Source organism: Hyalella azteca, unplaced genomic scaffold (assembly GCF_000764305.2).
Source record: "Hyalella azteca isolate HAZT.00-mixed unplaced genomic scaffold, Hazt_2.0.2 contig1370, whole genome shotgun sequence".
Taxonomy (NCBI): Eukaryota; Metazoa; Arthropoda; class Malacostraca; order Amphipoda; family Hyalellidae; genus Hyalella; species Hyalella azteca.
In genome coordinates this window covers 19,081-29,788 of record NW_025931691.1, presented here as the reverse complement: position 1 = coordinate 29,788, position 10,708 = coordinate 19,081, and the positions used below count along the sequence as shown (strand labels likewise).

Below are 10,708 nucleotides of genomic sequence, written 5' to 3'. Positions count from 1 at the left end.
TATGAACTGTGGTGGTGATTATGTACCTGTCTCTTATACACATCTAGATGTGTATAAGAGACAGGTACAATAATGTCCCTTAGTCCCCCAGCTCGCTGGACCAGTACAATAATGTCCTTCGCTCCCCCAGCTCGCTGGACCAGTACAATAATGTCCCCTGGTCCCCCAGCTCGCTGGACCAGTACGTCGACGGTGGGATGATCGCCAACAACCCGACGCTGGATCTCCTGACGGAAATCGAGGAGTGGAACGTCGCCGTGCGCAGCAAGGGGCGGCACAACGACGTCTTCGTCCCAACCGTCGTTGTGTCCCTGGGGTGTGGCAAGGCGCCCCTCGTCAAGGTGGGGGTGTGGGGCCTGCACCAACAAGGTGTTTGTTGGGGTCGTGGTGCGTGGGGTTGCCTGCACCAACATGGTGTTTGTTGGGGTCGTGGTGTGTGGGGTTGGCTGCACCAATAAGGTGTTTGTTGGGGTCGTGGTGCGTGGGGTTGCCTGCACCAACAATGTGTTTGTTGGGGTCGTGGTGCGTGTGGTTGCCTGCACCAACAAGGTGTTTGCTGGGTTCGTGGTGCGTGTGGTTGGCTGCACCAACAGGCTGCAAGAGCTCAATTGTTTAACGCAATGTTTGTGTGCAGGTCGAGAATATCGACGTGGTGATACCGAGTCTGCTGGACATGCGGAGGGGACTGCAGGCTGTGTACAACCTCTTCAACCTGCTGGTGGACTCAGCCTGTCCCTCCCAGGTAAGCTGTCTACTACTTATTCAACCTGCTGGTGGACTCAGCCTGCCCCTTCCAGGTAAGCTGCCCACAACTTATTCAACCTGCTGGTGGACTCAGCCTGTCCCTCCCAGGTAGGCAGTCTACAACCTCTTCAACTTGCGGCGCGTTCCATCAAGTAGGCCGTCAACAACCCTTTTAACCTGCTGGTAAACTCAGCCTGCCGATAAGTCCACCGTCTCAGGAAGGCAGTCTCAACCTCTTCAATATCGTCGCGGACTGAGCCTGTAAGTCCCAGGTAGGCATTCTAGGACCTACAATTCGCTGCTGAGAAAATGATTAAAATGAGTTTCCCTTTCGATGCATAGTTCGCCGTGGGAGATTTTAGCGGAGCAATTACCGCGACACGTGGTTACGGTTGCCTCAATGGTGAGGTGCTTTGTGCTGAAATAATTTAATCTAAATTCAGTTTTCGATGGTTCGTGTATTGCAGGTTCGAACCGCGTTCCAATTGTTACTGCAGCAAGTTTTTGACGTTTTTGTACGATTATGAACTGGCACTCGAGCAAGTTATTGACTCTAATGTGTGTTGCAGGGCCGCGTCGTGGACCGAGCCCGCGCGTGGTGCTCAGCGCTGCACGTGCCCTTCGTGCGACTCAACCCGCAGCTGTCGGCGGACATCGCCCTGGACGAAAGCAGCGACAAGAAGCTCCTGAGGATCATGTGGGAGGCGCGCGCTGAAATGCGCCGCAACACCAAGATCGTCAACCATCTCAAGTACCTCCTCATCCCCCCTGGGGAGGAGGATAGTGTCCCCAGAGGGAGTGGGAGTGGCGAGACGGTAGATGGGAGTGGTCTGATTGACGTGGAGCAAACACTTTCTGGGGACATGGATAGAGGGAATTCCCTGCTCACCCCGGCGGGGGGGAATGAAGAACAAAAGAAAAGCGGACGATTTTCTGGATGGAGTTCCACGGAAATGGGGCGTCCGGGGAAGATTGATATCGGCTTCGGTGACATCAGCAAAGAGAAGAGAAAAAGAGGCTCCTCTCTGAAAGACATAATATCGAGTGTGCCTGAGTCCCCTATCAAAGGGCTGCTCAATAGAGGCGCCCATCATCTTTCCCTCAAGAAGAACAAAATCCTCACGAACAACCAGGGCGGCAGCGGTGGGGACGGCAGCAGCCTCCCCAGTAGTGGGTCGAGCAGGGACGTGTCTTCTTCTCCTGTTGGTGGGACGCCCCTAACGAATGACCCGTCCTACAGTCGGGAAACGTCCCCGTTCACGCGGGACGAAGGCTTGTCCCGTATCGAAGGGTCCCCAGTGAGCGAAGTGCCCATTTCCCCGCTGTCGCCACCCACCGAGGCTCAGGCCAACGATGATCGTTATGGTCATCCGTCACAACGGTCGCCGTCCAATGAAAGATTCTGCTTATCGCTAGACGACAAATACGATAAACACTCTGATTTGAATTTAACACTACCTAGCAGAACCGCTGGCAATAAAGCAGCACCTTCCACCGAGATCCCCCCGCTATCGATGCCGAGTTTATCAGAGTTGCTGGCTCGGTCTGGAGTGGATCCATCGTCTCTGGGCCAGGGTATGACAGACGTGTACATGTCATCCCGAAATCAACTGCAGGACGTTGGTGGTGTTTGTCAATCCGACGCGTCATTTAGAGCGTCAAGCAGCAGCACCGGTTTGCCGTATCCCTTGTCGGATCCTCCTGGCTACCCGTACATTGTAAACGCCTTTGATCCGGACTCGGAGTCAATCCTGCCTGTAAATCCCCTCAATCCAATCTTCACGGTGGATTCGGCAGAGAATGACCGCAGTTCAGAAGAAAAGAACTTCTCTTCAGGGCTTGGTTTCTGCCCCGATTCTCCAGCGTCCGTGAGGAGCGCTACTTCGGTTCCTGAAGACGACCGCACCGCCGACGTGTACAGCAGTGATGATTCAATCGCTGCTCGAGCTGGGAGCAGACTTTCCGACTCAGGTCTCTACGCCGACAATTATTTCGATGCCCTCGAGACGACGGCCATGCCACAGCATGTGCGTGTCGCCATCGTGGACCTCAACGACAAGGTCACCAAAGAGAAACCTGTTATCGTGAACCTGAGATCTGAGAAGCCTGGCCCCTCTTGTCCCAACGCAGTGTCCGGCCCCAACAGCCCCGGCTTAATTTCCATGAGCCAGAAACCTGTAGAACCTGCAGTAAGTTCCCCTGAATTGTCAATGTGTCCAATTCCAAAAGCTCCTTCTGTCTTGCCGCTCTGTCATAGCGACGATACCAAGCATTTGTTTTCTCCAAACTTGCAGTTGGTTCCCGACTCATTATTCACAAAGTCCAGCACAGGCGATGAAGTTTCTCGTGTGCCAACCGCTCGATCTGCTTCAGCCCCCGCGATTCCAGTTATGAAGACGACAGGAGGAAATAACAGCAAATCATTACGTGGAGCTGCAGGGGAAGATAATATCCCCGGGGATGTTTCCGCAGACGACCACAACCTACCCTCCTATAGCTGGGCACTTCGCAACGCCTAAACTTTCCAGAAAAGGAGACCTTGCTTTCTAATTCTAATGAACTTTTCCATCTTGTTACTCGACTTGAGATGTCCAATAAACATAGGACCCTATCCTATGACCCAGCCAGGTAACAGGTACTCCATTCAGGACAACACATCCTTGTTCAATACCTTTGAACATGAAAGGTAATACAAATACCTTTCACAAATGTTAACGAAGGTATTTTCTTCCATCTGCCGTCTTCAATTCACTTGTGTCACCCATCCAGCAATCCGTGAATTTATATCTCACCCTCCTAGGATAATTTATTTCCCATTTTGGAATCTATGAGGAGGAGAAATTTCTCAATATTTGTCCAGATTACAGTTTCATGTCACGAGACGAATGAATGTGATTAGTGAAATTGTAATACAGAGTATCTTTAACAAATTAACAGACGCTCCACAAAATTTTTAAAATTATTCTATTTCTATATTTTTTATTAATTCATCGTGATGATAATTAACGTGAATATTTGGACTACACATGGCAGTCGGATCTCCTGACCCCCCTTTAGAGAAAGGTTTATCCTGATTGCAAAAAATCATGTTTAACGAATATGGCTGTTAATATGGATAAGGATACTTAACTATGATGGTTGCTGATTATACTGCAGCTTTGTTCTCGCAGTCTCGTCTAAGATAGTTAGTATCAAAACTGCTTCAGACCATTTCGGTATCTTCACCAGCAGCACCTGTCCTCTCTATTAAAGCACCGAGAAACGAGGCTTTTAAGAAACTGATGTTTCAAATTTTTATTAGCATTTATTATGTCAATACCGTGCCATGTTTTTTTCGTAGAACGTTTTGCCATTTCATTTCGGGATTTTTCTCTTCTCATGAACTATTCCCGGATGAATGACGTTAGTTAATTTTTTTAAGTTGTCGTATCTGTATAACGACTCGGTCATTTTAAAATCATCCAGAAAGTGAAAAAAGTAACAGTGTCCGACCGTTTGGCTGGCCACTGATTACTCAGCCAGATTTGTTCACTAAAAGAGCATCAATGTACGGACGCTTATCTCCAATATCTGGGGCCGTATTATCAAAACTTCGTAAGTACGCAAAATCGACTTACGAGTGGCGTTGCTATGACAACGTAAAACTAACGATGGTATTATAAAAACATTTGCGCGAGAAAAAAATTTAGGCTTTTAGCAAAGACTTGCGTACGAAAGTTTTGATAATGCCAAAATTAGGGTGTATTTACGTGCCACAGAACTTTTTTGTCGTAAGTACAAAAAGTTACGAAGTTTTGATAATCCGGCCCCTGGCAGGCTTGTTGTCTAGTCTTAAGACCCTAAAGGTGCCCCAGGTAATAGTGATATGGTAATATTACTATTGTGGTTACCCTGGTAATTGTGATGTACCTTTTGGATGCCACGTCTACGTTTACGCTGTAACGAGTGACATTTTCGCAGCTTGCAGGGATTCGAACCCACGAACTGCTACTCCAATCCAGACGTACGCCTCGTTACCACATCAATTTAATCCTCAAAATGAGCATTATTTCGTCACCACACGCAACGCACAGTCACGCTTCACAATCTGTATTGTTCTAGGGCTATACTTTCAAAAAAAGTTAAGAGATCGTAAGTTCATCAGCCAATCATTGACGGCCTTTCAAGCAAAATCCACCAATCATAGACAAGAAAATAGAGCGTAAGTACTTACGTTCACTTAGCGAGTTTTGAAAGTATGGCCCGAGTTTGTAGGACGGTAACTTCTAGAGCTCCACTATTTGCCGTCGAACTTGTTATTCTCTAGAACTAACTAGCGTCTAAAGATGCTATGCGAATAATTTTAGAATGTTTAGCTCTTGATATTCAAGTGTTATCGGAGAAGTGTTAGTCTTGTTCTCTTTTCGTGGTTGTGATAACAACCAAAAAATTACGGTAGTTTTCCGAACATCGCTTCGGGATGTTAATGCCCGAATTAGCTTTGAAGTTTTCGGTGTTGATATTCAATTTAAGTTTTTGGTGTTACAATTGAACTTTCTATTTATAATTGTATTGAGTGAAAGCTTTGATATTGAGAGGCATCTTTCAACGCGTTATTGTACATTGTAGACTTGCTTGTTTGTGGTCGAAATTGGACTTTTCGGTGGTCTTGATTTGTGTCGCAAATTGAAATTTATCAACTCTGGTGGTGATTATGAAGTCTGGTGGTGATTATGAACTGTGGTGGTGATTATGAACTCTGGTGGTGATTATGAACTGTGGTGGTAATTATGAACTGTGGTGGTGATTATGAACTGTGGTGATGACTATGAACTGTGGTGGTGATTATGAACTCTTGTGGTGATTATGAACTCTGGTGGTGATGACTATGAACTCTGGGGTGATTATGAACTCTTGTGGTGATTATGAACTGTGATGATGACTATGAACTGTGGTGGTGATTATGAACTGTGGTGGTGATTATGAACTCTTGTGGTGATTATGAACTGTGGTGATGACTATGAACTGTGGTGGTGATTATGAACTCTTGTGGTGATTATGAACTGTGGTGGTGATTATGAACTCTTGTGGTGATTATGAACTGTGGTGATGACTATGAACTGTGGTGGTGATTATGAACTGTGGTGGTGATTATGAACTCTTGTGGTGATAATGAACTGTGGTGGTGATTATGAACTGTGATGGTGATTATGAACTCTGGTGGTGATTATGAACTCTGGTGGTGATTATGAACTCTGGTGGTGAGTATGAACTCTGGTGGTGAGTATGAACTCTGGTGGTGATTATGAACTCTGATGGTGATTATGAACTGTGGCGGTGATTATGAACTCTGATGGTGATTATTACCAACTACAGAGCTAACTCGCCGCCATGACTCATTAGTCTTTACACAATTACCCGTTATACTCATTAACTCACGCGCTGACGTCGCCCGTAACTCGCCCGTTGCCAAGCTCATTAACTCGCCCTTTGCTAGGCTCATTAACTCGCCCTTTGCCAGGCTCATTAACTTTCCTTCCATCTTTACCTTCTCTCGACCATTTCCCTTACCCATTTTTCAATCCCCTTCCCATGCCTTCTTTTCCCGAAATTTCCTTCCAGCAATTATTTTATTTGCGAACGCTGTCTCACTCGTATAAAGCCTCCTGTGCGTGATTATTTTGCCAGCATTTATGATGTGATTATTTAATATGATTATTTTGCAAGCGTCTGTGGTGTGATAATTTAATATGATTATTTTGCAAGCTTCTGTGAATAGATGATATTTACTTTTAAGGCTAGCATTTATTTTCAGGAGTAAACAGAATTATTTATAGCTTGAGTTTGTTCGTGGGTCTTGATTTCTGTAATATTGTTTTTATTGTTGTTATCTCTTAAGATGGCTTTAATTACGATCTTATTAATTATATTGAATACCGCGTGTTTTATTCGCGTCTGTTGAGACCAGGGCTGCTATTCTCACTCCTGTGACATGTAGAAGTCTTAACTTTATTTCCTTTATTAAGAATAATTAATAACGATTGACTTGATCAATATAATTAACATTGATCTCTTATTTCAGTCTTGCTTGTAAGCTTCAAATATTGAACCTCGCTTCCACTAGTGAAAAAAATCTTTGCTTTCTTAAACAAAATTATGTACATTATTGCTTCTTGAAATTATTGTTTTTTCTCAAGTATAACGCACAAACTTGCACTGAAAGAAATGAGCGAGATGTCGTCCAAGTAGACGCACTTTAGCCCTCCTGTGGGTCATCTTGACTCAATGCAATTGCTAAAATGTGTCGCTAATTGGACAAAATGATCTATTAATTTTTTGGCGTGTCATCGGCCGCTTCATAAAGGCACATGTCGGTTCAACGCGTGGCAGCTCTGTTGCTTTAAGCAGCGATCTTCTAAAGTAGTATTTAATAGTGGTTAAGGTTCTATTCTGTTGAATAAATTATTATTTTATGTTATTCTTCGCAACCAAATTCTAGTCCAGAGACCAATAACTGCGCTCCGTTGCCAGGCTCATTAACTCGACCGTTGCCAGACTCATTAACTCGCCCGTTGCCAGGCTCATTTTTGCAAGCGTCTATTGTGTGATAATTTAATATGATTATTTTGCAAGCTTCTGTGAATAGATGATATTTACTTTTAAGGCTAGCATTTATTTTCAGGAGTAAACAGAATTATTTATAGCTTGAGTTTGTTCGTGGGTCTTGATTTCTGTAATATTGTTTTTATTGTTGTTATCTCTTAAGATGGCTTTAATTACGATCTTATTAATTATATTGAATACCGCGTGTTTTATTCGCGTCTGTTGAGACCAGGGCTGCTATTCTCACTCCTGTGACATGTAGAAGTCTTAACTTTATTTCCTTTATTAAGAATAATTAATAACGATTGACTTGATCAATATAATTAACATTGATCTCTTATTTCAGTCTTGCTTGTAAGCTTCAAATATTGAACCTCGCTTCCACTAGTGAAAAAAATCTTTGCTTTCTTAAACAAAATTATGTACATTATTGCTTCTTGAAATTATTGTTTTTTCTCAAGTATAACGCACAAACTTGCACTGAAAGAAATGAGCGAGATGTCGTCCAAGTAGACGCACTTTAGCCCTCCTGTGGGTCATCTTGACTCAATGCAATTGCTAAAATGTGTCGCTAATTGGACAAAATGATCTATTAATTTTTTGGCGTGTCATCGGCCGCTTCATAAAGGCACATGTCGGTTCAACGCGTGGCAGCTCTGTTGCTTTAAGCAGCGATCTTCTAAAGTAGTATTTAATAGTGGTTAAGGTTCTATTCTGTTGAATAAATTATTATTTTATGTTATTCTTCGCAACCAAATTCTAGTCCAGAGACCAATAACTGCGCAACCTCGGGTCAAAAGGTCAACCATGACCTCGGGTCAAAAGGTCACCCTATGACCTCGGGTCAAAATGTCAACCATGACCTCGGGGGGTAAAAAGGTCACCTAATAACCTCGGGGGTCAAAAGGTCACCTATTTACCTTGTTCCATGTTGTGTAGATGCTTTATGACAGAACAGATAACTGACATACCAATAAATATGAAAAACTGAAAGTTTTAGGACATAGAAAAAAATGTTAACAAATCCACGCTTTAGTTAATACTTTGCACTTTTTAGAATTTAATGACAGCTTAATGCTTAGGCCTGCTATTGATCGCTTAGGCCTACTAATTGCTTAGGTCTGCTAATGGTTGCGTCGGCAGCTCTGCGCTAATAAAAACGTCGCTATATTAAACGCCTTCAGACGACACCGACTGAAGAATCCACTTCACCCATCACATCTGAAGGAGGGGCATGAATGGCCTTAATTAGCCCTTCCTTTCCTTTCACTCCCCCTTTAATTCCCTCTCACCTACCCCCTTCCCTTCCTAACCTACCCTTTTCTTTCCCTTCACACCTTCTCCCTTCCTTTGCCTCACCTCCCCCTTTATTTCCCTCTCACTTCCCCCCTTCCCCTCCTAACCTACCCTTTTCTTTCCCTTCATACCTTCTCCCTTCCTTTGCCTCACCTCCCCCTTTATTTCCCTCTCACTTCCCCTCCTAACCTACCCTTTTCTTTCCCTTCATNACGCACAAACCTGCACTGAAAGAAATAAGCGAGACGTCGTCCAAGTAAAGGCACTTTTAGCCCTTATGTGGGTCATCTAGACTCAATGCAAGTGCTAAAATGAGTCACTAATTGGACAAAATGATCTATTAATTTTTTGGCGTGTCATCGGCCGCTTCATAAAGGCACATGTCGGTTCAACGCGTGGCAGCTCTGTTGCTTTAAGCAGCGATCTTCTAAAGTAGTATTTAATAGTGGTTAAGGTTCTATTCTGTTGAATAAATTATTATTTTATGTTATTCTTCGCAACCAAATTCTAGTCCAGAGACCAATAACTGCGCCACCTCGGGGTCAAAAGGTCACCCTATGACCTCGGGTCAAAAGGTCACCTAATAACCTCAGGGTCAAAAGGTCACCCTATGACCTTGGGTCAAAAGATCAAACATGACCTCGGGGGTCAAAAGGTCTCCTAATAACCTCAGGGTCAAAAGGTCAACCATGACCTCGGGTCAAAAGGTCACCTAATAACCTCAGGGTCAAAAGGTCACCCCTATGACCTTGGGTCAAAAGATCAAACATGACCTCGGGGGTCAAAAGGGCACCTAATAACCTCGGGGTCAAAAGGTCACCCAATGACCTTGGGTCAAAAGGTCAACCACGACCTCGGGGGTCAAAAGGTCACCTAATAACCTCGGGGTCAAAAGGTCACCCAATGACCTTGGGTCAAAATGTCAACCACGACCTCGGGGTCAAAAGGTCACCTATTAACCTCGGGGTCAAAAGGTCACCCAATGACCTCGGGGGGTCAACAGGTCAACTAATAACCTCAGGGTCAAAAGGTCACCTATTTACCTTGTTCCATGTTGTGTAGATGCTTTATGACAGAACAGATAACTGACATACCAATAAATATGAAAAACTGAATTTCCCCTCCTAACCTACCCTTTTCTTTCCCTTCACACCTTCTCCCTTCCTTTGCCTCACCTCCCCCTTACCCTCCTCCCTTCTTTTCCCTCCACCCTCCCCCTTTATTTCCCTCCTAACCTCCCCCTTCTTTCCCTTCAACCCTCCCCCTTTATTTCCCTCCTAACCTCCCCTCTTCTTTCCCTCCTCACCCTCCACCCTTCCTTTCCCTCACCCCTTCTTTCCCCTCCTCCCTCATTTCAGCTCCCCCCTCCCCCAAGCAACACTCAGCGTCACGCATCGTCCAGCACGAGTTATTTATTCAAGCTTCAGCGCGCAATTTTCGCCCTCTAGCGTAAGGAATTTTTCTCGCCCAGGAAAATGTGAAATTTTAGGAACTAGCGCGATGTTCTCGGGGAAAAAAATGATAAACTCGCGAGAGAGAAATAAAGCTTTCTGGCTCATATAGAAACTAGGCGAGGCTTTAGCTTTTCATTGCAAGAATAAAAGTTCAAAGCACAGCAAATACAGGGTGATTCACGGAAACTTCCTGTTTTGAATTTCTCGCCAAGCAGCCAGATCTTGTAGGAAAAGGGCGGGGAGTATTTCATATTAAAAGCAAGGTCATGAAATTTTGTGTCCCGACTAGTCGGCACTATGCATTAGACAAGTGAGCAGCGTGCGTTTGCTGCCGTAACGTACTTTTCTAATGGCCGTTCCATTGACCCGAGACATTTTGCAGAGCGCCTCATCTCCTTGAGAGGTGATCTTTTGTGGTCGGCCCAATCCCCCGATTTAGCTCCATGTGATTTTCTATGGGGTCATTTTATCAATTGTTTACGATGACTGTCCAAGGACCTTACATCATTTGATAAACAACATATGCCAAGCCATCGCCAACATAGGTACCCGTCAATGCTTCAGCGAGTTGCACGGAACTTCAGAAAATCGACTAACTGAATACATTGACAATGGGGGCCGCCATTTGTTCG

General features: G+C 44.7%; 1 protein-coding gene across 1 annotated transcript in view; it reads left to right on the top strand.

Annotated features, from left to right (window-relative positions):
• The window catches only part of LOC125178526, a gene marked incomplete at its 5' end in the record, with an annotated part of 5,498 nt that extends 1,158 nt beyond the window's left edge, over positions 1-4,340 (top strand). The window contains 3 exon segments of the mRNA XM_047882485.1: positions 170-341; positions 635-742; positions 1,314-4,340. Of these exon segments, the coding sequence (XP_047738441.1) occupies positions 170-341; positions 635-742; positions 1,314-3,263 (2,230 nt within the window).
• Between the last annotated feature and the right edge of the window lie 6,368 nt (positions 4,341-10,708).